Below are 16480 nucleotides of genomic sequence, written 5' to 3'. Positions count from 1 at the left end.
AGTGCTGTTGTAACTTCGAATGGTTACTAAATGAACTGTTGTAAATCAAGGACCACCTTAATGATTAGGCAGAAACTTGCTATTCAGTAGTTGAGAGAAAGAGAGGCCGGAGTGGTGCTTCTTGACATTAAATATGGTACTTGGCTTGGTCCTTACCTCTTTTGTGGACCCCAGATTTCTCTGAGCAGCAAATCACATTGATAACTTTTGCTCTTTCTTGTGAAGGTGTTGGAGAAAACCTGACCGACCCTTCTGTAATAAAAGCTGAAGAAAAAAGGTAAGTGATCTAAATATTGTTCTTCCTAGGAGGCAGAAGTCCTCGTGTGCCCGTAAAGAATTTTGAAAGAAAATCTGTTTTATTCCCAAGGTCAAGCGATATGGTCTTTGGTCCTGCCAACTTGGGAGAAGATGCGATTAAGAATTTCAGAGCTAAGCATCACTGCAACTCCTGCTGTAGGAAACTTAAGCTTCCAGGTAAACCAGACACTCTGTTTAAGGGACAGGAACTTCTCCCTCATTGATTCTTTTTCATATAGAAAAAAAAGTCACTCCTCTGGGGATGCTACTAGTCTCTGAGTGAGGGTAGGCAGGGGTGGGCTGCTGGGGGTTCGCAGGGGTTCGGGACAACCTCTAGCTAGGATTCTATGCAGTTCAGAGAACCCCCAAATCTCATTCCTGGCTAGCCCCACCTGCCCCACCCCTCCCAGGAGACAGTGAGGAGGTTGGGTAGGAACATGGGCCAGTCCTGGAGTCAGGAAGGCTCTGATGAGTGCTCTGCGTCGGAGGCAGAGAGGGGGCCAGGGCCATCTGACAGTTGTTAGCTGCCTTTGGAGTTGGACATCAGTGGGGCAGTAGAACAGCTGGAGCCTATTCCCAGTGTGCGCATGCAGAGAGCTGCAAGGAGAAGGGAACAGCTAAGGAACAAGGGTCAACTCAGGAGTAAAGCCACAAGTGGATGGCGAATTGCCCCTCCCAGAGGGAATAAAGAGGAGCGAAAGGGGAGTGGAGTTTGCAGGAGACAATTAGTTTGCTTAATTGGTTTGTGACTCTCAGAGACTCCTTGCCACGTTTTGAAGATATCAGCCTGGCAGCTCTCCAAGCCAGATAAGGTCTGTGACTGTAAATTCTCCCTTGAAAGACTTTGCCGGATGTGAATGAGAGGAATTCACAGTAACTTAATAAAAAGGGTTTTTTTGTCGGGACAAGGAGTCTGCTTCATGCTCTTAGGAAGCCTAGATCAGAACAGGTTATCCCAAAGGATGCAAAGGACCAGCTATCTGCAAGGAGTATCAGTCCTTCCATTCCCCTCCATCCGGTCAGAGCTGAAGAAGCTTCTTGGATGAGAAGTGAAACGTCTTCAAAGAAAAACCAGAAAGTCCAGTTGCCTCTTGTGGGGGGGGGGGGGGGGGAGAGGTACTTTTGGGACTCTCTGTGTTTTTATTGTCATTCTTTTGCAGATTTGAAACGAAATGACTACACCCCTGATAAAATCCTTCTGCCTCAAGAAGATTCTCCAGAGCTGACTCTTCAGCCCGGGAGCTGCACCAAAGAATCCAACTCAACTGGTTCCAGACACTTGATGTTGTAACATGACACCCTGGCTTTTTACCAAACGTTTGCAACCGGCCGTCAGGTCCCCCCCCCCTTTCTCCCTGCGCTGGCTCTGGCCCAGGAAACTGACCCGTAGTTTAGGGAAGGGTTCTTGTGGAAATATGGGCATAACCGGCAGAGGAGGAGCTGGCAAGCTGTCGATTTATTCTTCCAAGTTCCTTTTTTCCCAAGGTGGAATTGAATTAAGTATTTATGAAGTAGCTTTTTTTTTTTTTAAAGAAGCATTTTAGCCGAAGGAATAAACTGTCCATTTTATTATCTTATGGTCTGCGGAGGGACTCTCTCTCTCTCTCTCTCTCCCCTCTCGGCCCCTTCATGCTGTAGTGCAATATGTGTCCATGACCAAATGACATTTTGGCTTTCAGTGGTCCTAAGGCAGGAGGTGTTCTGGGTGATTGGCAGCTGGTTTCTGTCAATCTGACCAGAGAAATGGGAGAGAGAGCTGCCACCCACCCCCTGCTCCATTGCCAAAGGGTTCTTTGACACGCCTCAGGGGGTCCCGTAGATGCTCTCTGGACAGGGCCATGTAAGTTTTTTATGTGCCCGAGTGGGAACGAGCTGCTCCTAAGAATAGCAATCTTTGTGCCAGTAAGCTTTGAGCTACAAGGGGTGTGAACCTTCGAGCTACAAGGGGTGTCTGAACCTCTGGTTCCTTCTCTCTTCCCCCTACCCCCACCCCCCCAGATGTTCAGTGGCCTTGTCTCCTGCATCAGGATTCACCCCCAGAAGCGTGGAGCCAGTTTGTGTGGGATGGATTGCGTGTCATGAATTCCCCCCGTCCCCCATTTTTTAAAAAATCAAACCAATATACATTTCAATTTTATTAAGGCGCTGTCTACGAGTAGGAAAAAAGTATAAGTGAGATTTGGAAGGGGGGGGGGATGGGGGTTAATCACAGTGGTAGAAGAGAAAATAGCCTAGGGATAAGAAGTCGTCTTTGTGAAGTGAACACAGGTGTTCTTGAAACCTACCGGCTGCTTCATTCACGTTGCCTTCCAAAGATCTTCTCAACCTGTACACGGAACCTGAATGTACACGTGGAATTTTTAGGACGTTTTCCAATGTTACCACCCTCCCTGCAGCGTGCTGGGAAAGATCCAAAATCTCAGATGGTGCAGACAAAAGAATCTTCTTGGGGATTTCTTGCTACGTCCGTGTCGTTCCAGCTTCCAGCGAGCAACCAAGTTGACTTAGAGGTCTTGCAAATGGAGAACCAGCAGTGCCTGGCAACTTTTGATATATTGGAAGAGAGAGAGTGTGTGTCCTGGTTCCCATACAACCTAGGCGACATCCCCAAAAAACCCCCCATTCAGTTGTGTTTAATACTCTGTGAGAATGCATCGTTTATGTTTTATCTATGGGACTTATTTAAAAGAGAGAAAAAAATAGAGTTGAATTTACATTATGTATTGTACGGGAGATTGCAATGCAACTTTATGCCAATAAAATGTAATTTACCTGTCCAAATTTGTTGAAAATTCAACAAGAACCTCTTTGTCCAATTAAAGTTTCATGCTGCAAGGTTTTTTTTTTTTGGTTTTTTTTTTTTTGTTTGTTTGTTAAATAGGTACTAATTGTAATTTTTAATTCAAAGGCATCATAACGCTTAGTAATTCTTTTTTTAAAAAAATTTGTAGTGTATCTTATAGATACAGACATTAAGGCACGAACACAATAGCTGTTTAAATGGTGGTTTATGTCGCTGGGGGAGGAAATAAAAGTGTATTAAAGCTATTAAACTGTATACATTTTATATATCAATAAATCTTTAAATAATCCCAAATAAATTTATTCTTGTTTAGACTGCTGACCTCTTTCCTTATTTGAACGGCCTGAAAGGGGAACGGAAAAGACATTTTTTATTGATTTGGGAATTGTTTGGGCTCTGTAATCCATAGTGGAAGGGCATTCATGGCAGGTTAGTGAAAACTGCTAAAAGTTTCAAGGTAACAGGGCGTTAAGTCCCAGAAGCCAGTGCAGCAACCAAGAAGTTCTTTTCGTTATGCTTTCTTGATAAATCAATAAACCATTTCTACTAATGGAGGAACAAGGAGTGGCTTAAAGCTTTTCCAGGTTCTTTGCTAAAGTTCTGCCTTGCTATAAAGCCCAAAGTAAGGTAACGCCTGCTTAGGAGAACATTTGTTTGGAAGAAGTTGCTGGAAGGAGAAAGCCGTATTGATGAAGTTTTTTGGGTCCATGGGACCAACGTCTCCATGGTTCAGGTATGCTGTGTACGAGATCAATTCAGCTCTTGGAAAGCCATTGAGTAGAATTGTGAATTAGGATTCCGGAATCACTGGGTGTTGTATTTTGTTAGAAATATCCCAATGGCATTGCCTAGCAACAAGGCAGAGTATATTTATGATGCCAGAAGAATCCATATTGAAACACCAGGAAGAAGTGCAAATAGCCAAAGGGACAAACCCTTATATTTGGGGGAGGCCCTCCTGAATTGCGAGTAAGATGAAACCATCTGATTGCACTGGAAAACCCCGAAACCAAGCATCAAAATGAAGAGGAGGTGGTAAACTGGCTCCCCTGAAACTTGAATTCAAGCATCGCTTTGTCTCCTTGCAAGCCAGCTGATGGCTTCCAGGTCAACAAATATGCCAGAAGAATTCAATATATATTATCTTCTGTGAGTTTCTTTTCTTTTTTTGGTTCTTAGTTAATTACGGTACTATCTAGTGACTAGGAGATGAAGGGAAGGGTATAGAGAAATCTTACCTTTGTTTTTTTGGGAGGTAGATTGAACAATTGCAGGAATTGGGTATGTCTAGTCTCACAAAGAGATGGACTAGGGAGTCACATGTTAGTGCTCTTTCAATATGTGAAGACCTGTCCCAGAGAAAATCCTATTCTCCAAAGCACCTGAAGGCAGGACAAGAAGTAACAGATGGGAACTTATTAAGGACTTCTCCAACTTAAGAATTAAGGAGAAATTTTCTGACGGTGAGAACAATTAAATCAGTGAACGGCTTCCTTCCAGAAGTTGTGGGTACTCCATTACTGAAGGTTTTCAAGGAGAGATTGGACAAATGGCTGTCCTACAGCACGCGTACCCAAAGTGGCACGTGAAGCCATGTTGCCCGGCATGCACGGCCTTGCCTGTTTGTCTTCCATGTTTCTGGCACAACATGCATGCGCAATGATCAGCTGTCCGCGCACGTGGCAGTGCCAAAAAAACTGGTTTGTGCATGCGTGCCGGCCAGCTCATTGGCGGGCCAGAACCCGGAAGTTCGGCTTTTCCGGAGCTTGATCCCTTCGTGCGTGCAGCAGTGCCGAAAACCAGCCTGCGCATACATGCCAGCCAGCTGATCGTTGGGCACGCATGCAGGCTAGAACTCGGAAGTTCGGCTTTTCCGGAGCACGGCCCCGACGAGTGTGAACGCGTGTGAGGAGCCTGAGTGGCGTAGGAGGCTAATGCCTCCTAAGGCAGCATTTAACATCCAGCTGCCTGCAATTACTGCGAGTTCAATTCTCCCCAGGCTCAAGGTTGACTCAGCCTTCCATCCTTTCTAAGGTGGGTAAATTGAGGACCCAGTTTGTGGGGGCAATAAGCTGACTTTGTATAAATATACAAAAGGATGAAGGCTATTGCTTAACGCATTGTAAGCCGCCCTGAGTCTCCGGAGAAGGGCGGCATATAAATCAAATTAAAATAAATAAATAAATAAATAAAAATGTTTCCATTTAACCTTTTCGACACTTGGTGCCGAAAAGGTTCGCCATCACTGGTATACCCTGCTTGAGCAGAGGGTTGGACTAGAAAATCTTCAAGGTTCCTTTCATCTCTCTTATTAATGTTTTCTGATGTTGACTCCTAATCACCCAGATTTTGCACTATTTCCCATAAACAATGTCACCTCTTGGCGCCCAGGATGAGGGCGTTCTCTGTGGCCGCACCGACCCTCTGGAACGAGGTACCCACTGGGCTCTGGACGGCCCCCGACCTCCGCTCTTTCCGCAGTGACCTGAAGACGTGGCTTTTTCAACAAATTTCCTGTTGGGGGTTTTAGTTTTAACTGTCGGGGATTTTAACTGTCGGGGATTTTAACTGTCGGGGATTTTAATTGGATTATTTTAGTATTCATTTTACTGTCTTGTTGTTTTACTGTTGTGAGCCGCCCTGAGTCCTTCGGGAGAAGGGCGGCATATAAGTATGATAAAAATAAAATAAAAATAAAATAAATTGTGAAGCTGAACTGAAAAGGTTTTAACAAGTCAATGTGGTAGGAAAATTAAAACGCAGGCAGGCAAGCTAGCATTATTAGGCAATGTCTACTGTATAGTTTGTGGATTGATACGATCCAGGAAAAGTCTGTTGTTTATATTATATATGTAATTTTTTCCCCCTGTGTGGATGAGAACTGGAAGTCCCCCACCCCTAAATGATAATAATCCTAGTTGATTGTGAGCAGTTTTGAACATGTTTGACTTCAGCACCAACTGGTTCATTTAATTCTCACGTGTTTATTGTATCAACCGAGCAACTTCCTTGTCCTATTATTCAGTTCCTTGTTGTCTAGGAGACTGATTAATTTATACAACTCTCGTAAATAGAAGATTTTATTCAGGTTAGGACTCGAGCCAAAAACAAAACTTGTTTGGCTCTCTAGGAAACTCATTCATTTATAGAAACTGGAACGGAAACTCTTGTAAATAAATATTTTTTTTGTTCATGCTGGGACTCAAAACTCCTTTGACGATTGTTTGGCTTTGGAAATACAGCAAGGGTGCCTTTCCCTGGCAGACTTCGGAGGAGTCTATGGATGTATCCAGAGATGACACAAACCCGCAATACCAAGGACTTACCGGCCTACGTAATTTAGGCAACACATGTTATATGAATGCTGTAATTCAGTGCCTTTGCAGTGTATCCCCGTTGGTGGAATATTTCCTCTCTGGAAAATATATAGCCTCGTTAGACAAGTAAGTGGATTGCTATGTTATGCAAGAATGTTCTTTGGGAAATTGCTCTTTAATATGAAGCTAAAGTTAATTTCTTTTTCCCTGAAGCCACAAAGTTCCATAAGAACTAATTCACAAGTCTCTGTTTTTTTGTTTAGGCCTTTCCGTGTTTTTATATTTTTAATGACTCCTGGTGACCTATATCACCTGTTTGAGACTGCTGTCCCTATTAAGAGGTTTTAATCACACACTTTGATGTGAATGTGTGGACCATGAATTTATGTCAAGCAAGCGTTTGAGTTTAGAGTTTTCTAATCTCTCCTTTGAAGGGATATAGGAAAGTGGTTCGAAGCAGAGAGGGGGACTTCAGTGAGAATTTGATTAAAAATAAAGTAATACGCTTCTTTTGACATCTGGATTTAATAGGAAGAAGCACTTTGCATAATTGTCACATTGGTTCTCGACATATAAAGATATTTAACATGTTGTTCTGACATAGGCTTTCCCAGCAGCACGAAGAATGCAGTAATGAACTAATTGTCTCCTGCAAACTCCATTCCCCTTTCCCTCCTCTTTTATTCCCTCTGGGAAGGGCCATTCATCGTTCACCTATGGCCTTACTCCCTAGTTGACCCTTGTTCTTTAGCTGTTCCCTTCATCTGGCAACTCTGCACATGCGCACACTGGAAACAGGCTCCATCTGTTCGTCTGCCTCACTGATGTCTGACTCATAAGGCAGCTGATAACTGGCATCCGGCCCTGGCCCCCTCTCTGCCTCCGACGCAGAGCCTTCCCCAGACTCCAGGACTGGCCCTTGTTCGTCCCCAACCTCCTCACTGGCGGGCCACAACACATGTATGGTTTCAATAGAGACAGAGGGATCCATCTCCTTTCCAGGAAGTCTGAGCTAATGCTGACTGCATGGAGTATCATGACCAAGTTAATTGCTATTTCATACTATTTCAAAATTCAACAATGTAGAAAAGAAATCTGCCTTATCCCTACAGCATAAGTGGAAATTACAATATGATCTGTAACGAGGCTAGAAAATAGGGGTGCTCAAATTGGTAATGCCAGTAAAATTAAGACATACTAATTTTTTACAACAGCAACAAAAAAAAATCAGGAAAGAAAATATAGAAATTGACCAAAGCTGCTTGAGCAGTTGAGGTCTAGGCTAATTTGCAGAGCCTGTGAATGAGCTGGGAGGCAAATGGGTTTCCTTGAGTAGGTGGTTGACCCAGTGAGGACATACTGTCCAGACATAATTGTCCAGTGAGGACAACTAACCAGTGGAACAGCTTGCCTCCAGAAATCATGGGTGCTCCATCACTGGATGTTTGTAAGAAGAGTCTAGACCAGGGGTGCCAAACTCAAGGCCCGGGGGCCCGGATCCTGCCCGTGGGGTGCTTAGATCTGGCCTGTGGGGCAGCCCTGGAAACAGCAAAGGACTGGCCTGCGGTGCATCTGCCAGCAAAAAAAGAGCTCGCAAAGGCCACACACGGCCCTCCCGAGCTCCATTTTCACTGGCAGAAGGCTGTAGGAGGTTGTCACAGACAAAAATGGAGCTCAGGAACCCGTTTTCGCTGGCAGAGCGCTTGGGCCACCATAGGCACCCCTGACATGAGTGACGTTGAGCTCCCCATGCCCACCCTGGCCATACCCATCCCGGCCCGCCCCCGACATCAGACGACCCTGATGTGGCCCTCAATGAAATCAAGTTTGACACTTGAGTTTGCATGGGGAACTGGACTAAAAGACCTCCAAGATCCCTTCCAGCTCATTCCTTCTATTGTTCTATATCAGGGGTCAGCAACCTACAGCTCTGGAGCCGCATGTGGCTCTTTCACCCCTCTACTGCAGCTCCCTTTTGCTCAAAATATGCATCACAACCACCAATGTGTGACATCCACTGGCAGGTGATTTACTGAGCTTTTCGACTCCCAGTAGGCCAACCATGGATAAATCCAAGAAAAGAAAAGTTTCAGAAGAAAACAGAATGCTTAATTCAACTACATAGGCTAGTTTTGTGGCTGCTCAGGAAATAGTCAGGCACAGGAAGGGTTTTGTGGCTCCCGGTGTTTTCTTTTCTGTGGGAAACGGGTCCAAATGGCTCTTTGAGTGTTTAAGGTTGCAGGCCTCTATACTGCTGGTGAAGATGAGCCAAGATTTGATCCAGCAGGGTGCGAATAATCTTCTCATGTTCTTATATGTTCTCCTCTAAGGGAGAATGGAGAGATTGCAACAGCCTTTGCCTACCTGATGAACGATATGTGGCTTGGGGACTTTGACTGCGTCTCTCCCGAGGTCTTTAGATTGGTGATCGGTGAGCGATACCCTGCTTTCATCAAGAAAACGCAGCAGGACGCTCAAGAGTTTCTGATATATGTCTTGAATGAACTGCATGAAGCTCTCAAAAAGGTAAACCGTTTTCATCATTTATGAAGTTAGGTGGCATTGAAGGAGGGATTATGTAACATGCCTGGCTTTTTTTTTTTTTTTTTTATTAATTTGATTTATATGTCGCCCTTCTCCGGAGACTCAGGGCGGCTTACAATGCGTTAAGCAATAGCCTTCATACTTTTGTATATATTTATACAAAGTCAGCTTATTGCCCCCATAACTGGGTCCTCAATTTACCTAACTTAGAAAGGATGGAAGGCTGAGTCAACCTTGAGCCTGGGGAGATTCGAACTTGCAGTAATTGCAGTAATTGCAGGCAGCTGAATGTTATTAACAGGCTGTTAGTCTGCTATGCCACCAGGCTTGGAAAAAGTTTGTAAATCTACCCTGTTTCCCCCAAAATAAGGCCAGGTCTTCTATTAATTTTTGCTCCAAAAGACGCATTAGGGCTTATTTTCTGGTTAAGTCTTATTTTAGGGGAAATACGGTACTAAATGCATCTATCTGGCTGACAATCTTAACGGGGGCTTATTTGAGGGGGGTAGGGCTTATATTACGAGCATCCTGAAAAATCATGCTAGGACTTATTTTCCAATTGGGTCTTATTTTCGGGGAAACGGGGTAGCTGCAGAATACTGATCAGCACAATCGGGTATAATGAACACTGGATATCTTTTGGTTTTAGTACTAGGATACCAAACTTCGAATTCTTTCTACTCTCCTCTTTTAATTTCTGTTTCTCAGCCAGTCCTGTTTTGCTGAGTCACGAGTTGAGCAGATGAAAGTATGTTTTTTTTTTTTTTACAAGCTACAGGTTTGTAAATACAGGGTTGCCAATTCTCATTCGACGTTAGTTTCAGTCATAGTTTGAAGGCATCCTAAACTACAGTTTATCTGCTTTTGAACGTACATGCTGAAATTGTGTAATGTATCCATAATTCGTGCATGCTGATATTACATGCTCAGGGCTTATCCGTGTAATGTTGTGATTTGGAATTATGTTTAAAGAACCAATCAAAAGAAAGAAAGAAAGAAAAGAAAAACAATGTCAGAAAATATAACTTTTAACAGCCAGCCAACCAACTCAACTGATCTGTTTTGGGTGTACATTATTATAATTTTAAATTGTTTTAATTGGGCTGTTGATTTTAATTTTATTGTGATTTGTATTGGAAATTGTTATTTTTGTAAGCCACCCTGAGTCCCTCGGGAGAAAGGCGGCATATAAATCGCAATAATAAATAAATAATAAATAAATTTGTTGTAGGTCTAAAACCATCTACTGAAGTATATGCCATGCCATATTTTGAATCTGTTCCTAACTTAAGAATCATATCCTTAAATATGAGCCAGCAGTGTGCAGCAGCTGCCAAAAAAGCCAACACAGTTCTAGGCTGCATAAACAGAAGGATAGAATCAAGATCACGTGAAGTGTTAATACCACTTTATAAGGCCTTGGAAAGGCCACACTTGGAATACTGCATTCAATTTTGGTCGCCACGATGTAAAAAAGATGTGGAGACTCCAGAAAGAGTGCAGAGAAGAGCAACAAAGAGGATTAGGGGACTGGAGGCTAAAACATATGAAGAACGGTTGCAGGAACTGGGTATGTCTAGTTTAAGGAAAAGAAGGACTAGAGGAGACATGAGAACAGTGTTCCAATATCTCAGGGGCTGCCACAAAGAAGTCAAGCTATCCTCCAAAGCACCTGAGGGTAGGACAAGAAGCAATGGGTGGAAACTAAGCAAAGAAAGAAGCAACTTAGAACTAAGGAGAAATTTCCTGACAGTGAGAACAATTAATCAGTGGAACAACTTGCCTCCAGAAGTTGTGAAGGCTCCAACACTGGAAGTTTTTAAGAAGATGTTGGATAACCATTTGTCTGAAGTGGTGTAGGGTTTCCTGTCTAAGCAGGCGGTTGGACTAGAAGATCTCCAAGATCCCTTCCAACCAATGATGGGATTCAAGTAATTTAACAACTGGTTCTCTGCCCTAATGATTTCTTCCAACAACCAGTTCGCCAAACTGCTCAGAAAGTTAACAACCGGTTCTCCCGAAGTGGTGCGAACTGGCTGAATCCCACCACTGCTTCCAACTCTGTTATTCTATTCTAACGTATTTCCAAATGGAGATTTTAATCCTTCTTTGTGGGAAATGGAGATAGCATTTCCCCCCCCTCTTAATCTGTAGGGTATTTCACATTTCAAATTGTGGGTGTCAATATATGCGTATTTAACACATTGGGTGGTTTGGGTTTGTTCAAAATTAATTTTTGACTCCTGGAGGTGGGAGTTTCTAGGAAATACTTTTGGAAGTGATTTGCCATTGCTTTCTTCGTAGGACTGAGAGAGCCCCCCACCCCCAAGTTGGTTTCCATGCCCAATGCAGGTTTAGAACTCAGGTTTCCCCACTCCTAGTCCATGGCTTTTAGCTGAAGTCATTGTGAAATGATAATGGTGAATCTGAAATGTATTATTACAGGGTTGTTGTTTTTTTAAATCCGCATTTGGGGATGAAAACATAAAAATGTTTAGCTTTGAATTGGTACAGTAGCAAGAAAGAAATTATAGGAGAAATAGCAGAAGCTGGGGGCGGAGTTAAAAGAAGGATCACTAGAATCTCTACATAGCCACAAGCGAATTAAGTCCAACCCCTCTAGAATTCCATTGGCCCTTATCTAGCTCTAAGCACTTGCTAACCATTAGTTGAGAAGATTCCTATGCATATCCCGAAGGTGCTTTTTTCAAGAGGCAACTGGACTTTCTGTTTTTTCTTTGAAGACGTTTTGCTTCTCATCCAGGAAGCTTCTTCAGCTCTGACTTGGATGGTGGGGAATGGAAGGGTTTATGTCCAGTTGTCTCTTGAAGAAGCACCTTTGGGACAACCATGACCTGGATGGTTGAAAGTCTCCGTAGACATTCCTGTGAACAGGCATGAGTAGCAATAAATCGGTTTAATTGAACCTTCACGGGTTGACCTGGTCTTTCGCGCCTGATGGAAATTGTCTAACTTTCCCATATCATGGCTCCTTTTTCTCTTCCGTAGACAAATAAGAAAAAAAACCAGGGAAGCTCATCGACTGCTTGGGAATCCAGGAGTTGCCTTAGCGATTGCTCCATTATCACCCGACTTTTTGAAGGACATCTTAGCTATGATATCATGTGTTTGGAATGTCAAACTACTACTTACAAAACGGAGATCTTTACTGTGCTATCTCTACCGATACCTTATGAATCGGAATGCTCACTTGAGGTATCGGCTTTTCTGTAGGGATGGAAACCGTCCCTATTCAGTTCTTTTTTTTTTTTTTAACAGATCCCATATGTTGTAATCTAATGGATTAGTGTAGCGCAGGTGTTTTGTATGTCACATTATTGTTGGTACTTGATTAATTTTTAAAATTACTCTTTTAACCTGATCTATGAAGATCAGAGGGATGCAGTGGCACAGTGGCTAAGACGCTGAGGTTGTTGATCGAAAGGTCGGCAGTTCAGCGGTTCGAATCCCTAGTGCCGTGTAACGGGGTGAGCTCCTGTTACTTGTCCCAGCTTCTGCCAACCTAGCAGTTGGAAAGCACGTAAAAAATGCAAGTAGAAAAATAGGGACCACCTTTGGTGGGAAGGTAACAGCGTTCCGTGCACCTTTGGCGTTCAGTCACGCCGGCCACATGACCACGGAGATGTCTTCGGAAAAGTGCTGGCTCTTCAGCTTTGAAACGGAGATGAGCAGTCTCCGCTACTGGTTTGCCCGAACCGGATAGAACCGACTGAATACCACCACTGGTGCGCGGCTTCAAAAACACAGCAATATAGGTTGGAATAGTGTTGGGGTAGGTGAGCAGGCCCACCCGCGAGTTACAACTACCCGAACCAGTCTGAACTGGCAGCAGCCCACCTCTGGAGGCTTCAGCTATGTCCACTGACTAGATAAATATTGCCTACTTGTGGTGTTATTTAATTACTTAATTACTGTTTTTTTACTTGTTACTTAATTACTTGTTACTTGTGGTGTACTTAATTATGCCTCTTTCCCAAACTTCTCTTCTTCTTCTTCTTCTTCTTCTTCTTCTTCTTCTTCTTCTTCTTCTTCTTCTTCTTCTTCTTCTTCTTCTTCTTCTTCTTCTTCTTCTTCTTCTTCTTCTTCTTCTCCTTCTCCTTCTCCTTCTCCTTCTCCTTCTCCTTCTTCTTCTTCTTCTTCTTCCGCCTCCTCCTCCTCCTCCTCCTCCTCCTCCTCCTCCTCCTCCTTCTCCTCTTCCTCTTCTTCTTCCTCTTCTTCTTCTTCTTCTTCTCCTTCAGGAATGCCTTGATTGCTTCTTTCAGCAGGACGTGTTGACCTGGAACAACCAGATCAACTGCTCCTGCTGTGGGATAAAAACAGATGCGGCGGTGAAAGCCAGCATAGCCAAGTCACCCAAGATGGTCATCTTCCACTTAAAGAGGTTAGGCGTATTTTTCTTCATGGGTTGACTTGCACAACATCCGTTCTGCTGTAGTGAATTGCTTACAGATGCTGAAAGGAAGGTGTATTTCAGTGGCACAGTTTGACTAGTTAGGCAGGTGTTGGCAATTTAACAGAACAAAAATCGAATCTCATTAAATCAGTTTAAAAAAACCAGATTAAGGGGAGATTTCTGCACTTAATAGACTTGGAAGGGACCCTGGAGGTCTTCTAGACTAACCCCCTGCTCAAGTAGGAGACCCTATACTGGGGATGGCGAACCTATGGCATGCGTGCCACAGGTGGCACATGGAGCCATATCTGCATGCATCCAAGCTGTTGCCCTAGCTCAGCTCCAACGCGCATGCCCATGTGCCGGCCAGCTGATTTTTTGGTTGGCCCCGCCGCCGACGCCCCTCCCCTCCCAGGAGTCTCCATGCAGCCCGTTTTGGATGCCAGGTAAGTACAGGGTTCGCGTGGAGGCTCCAGGAGGGCATTTTCGGCCTCCGGAGTGCCTCCGAAGGAGTGGGGGAGACCGTTTTTGCCCTCCCTAGGCTCCAGCAAAACCTCTGGAGCCTGGGGAGAGTGAAAAATGGGCCTATGGAGGCTTCAGGGAGGCCTGCTAGGCCCAAAACGGGGTGCAGTGTGTGTGTGGGGTGTCGTGCATGCATGCACAGGGGAGTCTCACGCACCTGCGGAGAAGTGCGGGTTGGGGGGGGATTAAATTATGGGCGTGGGCACACACACGCATGACCCCCCCGCGCTTTTGGCACGCGACGGCAAAAAGGTTAGCCATCACTGCCCTATACCATTTTAGACAAATGGTTGTCCAATCTCTTCTTTAAAACCTCCAGAGATGGAGCATCCATCTTGATATTTCTCTCACTGTATTTTATTTGAGAGGTTAGGAGCTGCTTCCATTTCTGACAGAGACAACAATTCAAACTCCTCATGCTCGTATACCCAGTGTTTTTTGTTAATTCATTTTCTGCACTCAGCTATGAAATATATTAAAACAGAACTAGATGCTAGTTTGGTCTCGTGTTTATTATAAATTTGACTCTAAACAATGTACCAAGATGACTCAAAAACCATTTCTATTGTACTATTGATAAAGATCATACTTTCTTTTCAGATTTGATTGTCAAGGCAGTTACAAAAAGAAACTTAAAACCGACATCTACTATCCTTTAAATAACCTGGATTTGTCTCCTTATATATATCCACTTTTTCGGAAAAACCCAAAATACAACTTATTTGCTGTAGTGGTAAGTGACAATAGATGATTCTAGAATTCTTCCAGGATAACATTTCAGTTATCCGTATGCAGGAATGTTCACTTCCTAAAGATAATAAAAATGGGATAAGTATGAATGAATGGACAGTAAGAAAACGGAGTTCAGTAAAATGATTCTATTCTGTAATTAGAAAGGATGAACATATAATGCTGTTGTGAGGAGTTAGATTTTCAACAAGCTTCGTCAATTGATGCAACCAATAGTTTTGAGTCAGTTGTCAAGCATCTGAATTTTGATCACATGATCATGGGGACGCTTCAAAGGTCGTAACTGTAAAAATGGTCATAAGTCAGTGCCATTTTATCTTTGAATGATGAGTGGTGCGGTGGCCTAGAGGTGGAGCTCTCGCCTCACAATCAGGAGGCTGTGAATTCGATCCTAGGTAGAAGCAGATATTTCTCTCTCTGGGCACAATGAGAATATATCTGCTGAACAAAACTCTGCATTGGCGACAGGAAAGGCATCCGGCCATTAAAACATTCTGCTAGCTCCATTCAGTTGCCCAGACTCCATCCCCCAAGGGATTATGGGGTCACTAAATGACGATGATTGTATTTTGAATGGTCACTAGATGAACTGTTGTTGAGGACTACCTGTACATGTTGAAGAATGGACATTGTTAGGACCGGGGAGTCAGAAGCAAATCTCCATTTTGTTTACCGATTCTCAAAGCCACCTCCCTCCAAAAATTACAGTGATTATTAAACTAGGATATGAGGCCCATATGCTGTCATGAGTGGCTTGTATGAGGTGCTTTCTTGGTCAACTTGAAATGCGTTGCTATTGTTTGCAGAACCATTTTGGAGATCTGGACGGTGGCCATTACACTGCGTTCTGCAGACATACCCTCAGCCAGAATTGGTACAACTTTGACGATTCCCAGATCAACGAGATCCCAGAATCCTCCGTGCAAACATCTGCCGCCTACCTCCTGTTTTATAGCAGTCAGGCTTTCTCTGCGCCCGTAAAGAACCAAAACGTCTAGGAGAACCAAGTCGTAGGTTCCAGGAGCTACACTGAACCGAAGCCACGCTTCGGTTGTCGTTCAAGGAACAACTGCATTTCCCCGTGTCTTTGGATTGTACTGATGGAGTGACGTAGAAGCTGGCCCTTCCAAGCCACTTTCTTTCAGTGGGAAAGAACGCTACTTGGCAAGCCTTACGCAGAGTGTGACACAACACCAGCAGTTAAATAAACTCTTCTCGGACAGCCAGGCTTGAGTGATCATTATTATTGCAGCATTCACCGAGAACTAGATGCCTCTTCCTCCTCCTCCTCCCGATTATGATTCTGAACGGGTCATACATTGCCGAGTGAAGCTCAGAAACGTTCGGCAGTCTTCTGATAAAAAAAATAATTGTGTACTATTTAATAAATCGCAACCACATCCTCACAAAAGCATTCCCGGAGCAGACATTAGTTAAGAAAGAGTAACAACCTCCCCCCCCTCGTTCCAAAATTCATGCTTCTTTAAATGCAATATTCCAACGATCTTGGGCTCTGCCTTTGCTCACATCAACGTGGTGGCTCAATGGCTAAGACGCTGTGCTTGTCGATCGAAAGGTCAGCAGTTCAGCAGTTCAAATCCCTAGTGCCGTGTAACGGAGTGAGCTCCCGTTACTTGTCCCAGCTTCTGCCAACCTAGCAGTTCGAAAGCACGCAAAAAATGCAAGTAGAAAAATAGGGACCACCTTTGGTGGGAAGGTAAACAGCATTCCGTGCGCCTTTGGCATTTGGTCATGCCGGCCACGACCATGGAGACGTTTTCAGAAAAGCGCTGGCTTTTCGGCTTTGAAACAGAGATGAGCACCGCCCCCTAG

General features: G+C 44.0%; 2 protein-coding genes across 3 annotated transcripts in view; both read left to right on the top strand.

Annotated features, from left to right (window-relative positions):
- Positions 1–3412, top strand: part of TRPM7 (transient receptor potential cation channel subfamily M member 7) — a 64557-nt gene extending 61145 nt beyond the window's left edge. For both annotated transcript variants that reach the window (XM_070953694.1, XM_070953693.1), the window contains exons 38-40: positions 226–277; positions 368–474; positions 1458–3412. In XM_070953694.1, the coding sequence (XP_070809795.1) occupies positions 226–277; positions 368–474; positions 1458–1588 (290 nt within the window). In that variant the 3' untranslated portion in view covers positions 1589–3412. The remainder of the gene's footprint in view (positions 1–225; positions 278–367; positions 475–1457) is intronic.
- Positions 3413–4116: 704 nt separating this feature from the next.
- Positions 4117–15873, top strand: USP50 (ubiquitin specific peptidase 50). Its single transcript, XM_070953863.1, has 7 exons — positions 4117–4249; positions 6343–6543; positions 8748–8943; positions 11971–12177; positions 13221–13363; positions 14498–14630; positions 15454–15873. Exons 1-7 carry the CDS (start codon positions 4197–4199, stop codon positions 15643–15645), a joined length of 1125 nt encoding a protein of 374 aa, XP_070809964.1. The 5' UTR covers positions 4117–4196; the 3' UTR covers positions 15646–15873.
- Positions 15874–16480: the final 607 nt, after the last annotated feature.

Source organism: Pituophis catenifer, unplaced genomic scaffold (assembly GCF_029215685.1).
Source record: "Pituophis catenifer annectens isolate HBS135680 unplaced genomic scaffold, rPitCat1.0.hap2 SCAF_14, whole genome shotgun sequence".
Lineage (NCBI taxonomy): Eukaryota > Metazoa > Chordata > Lepidosauria > Squamata > Colubridae > Pituophis > Pituophis catenifer.
Note: the sequence above shows the minus strand (reverse complement) of the source record. Positions and strands in the feature narration are given on the sequence as shown.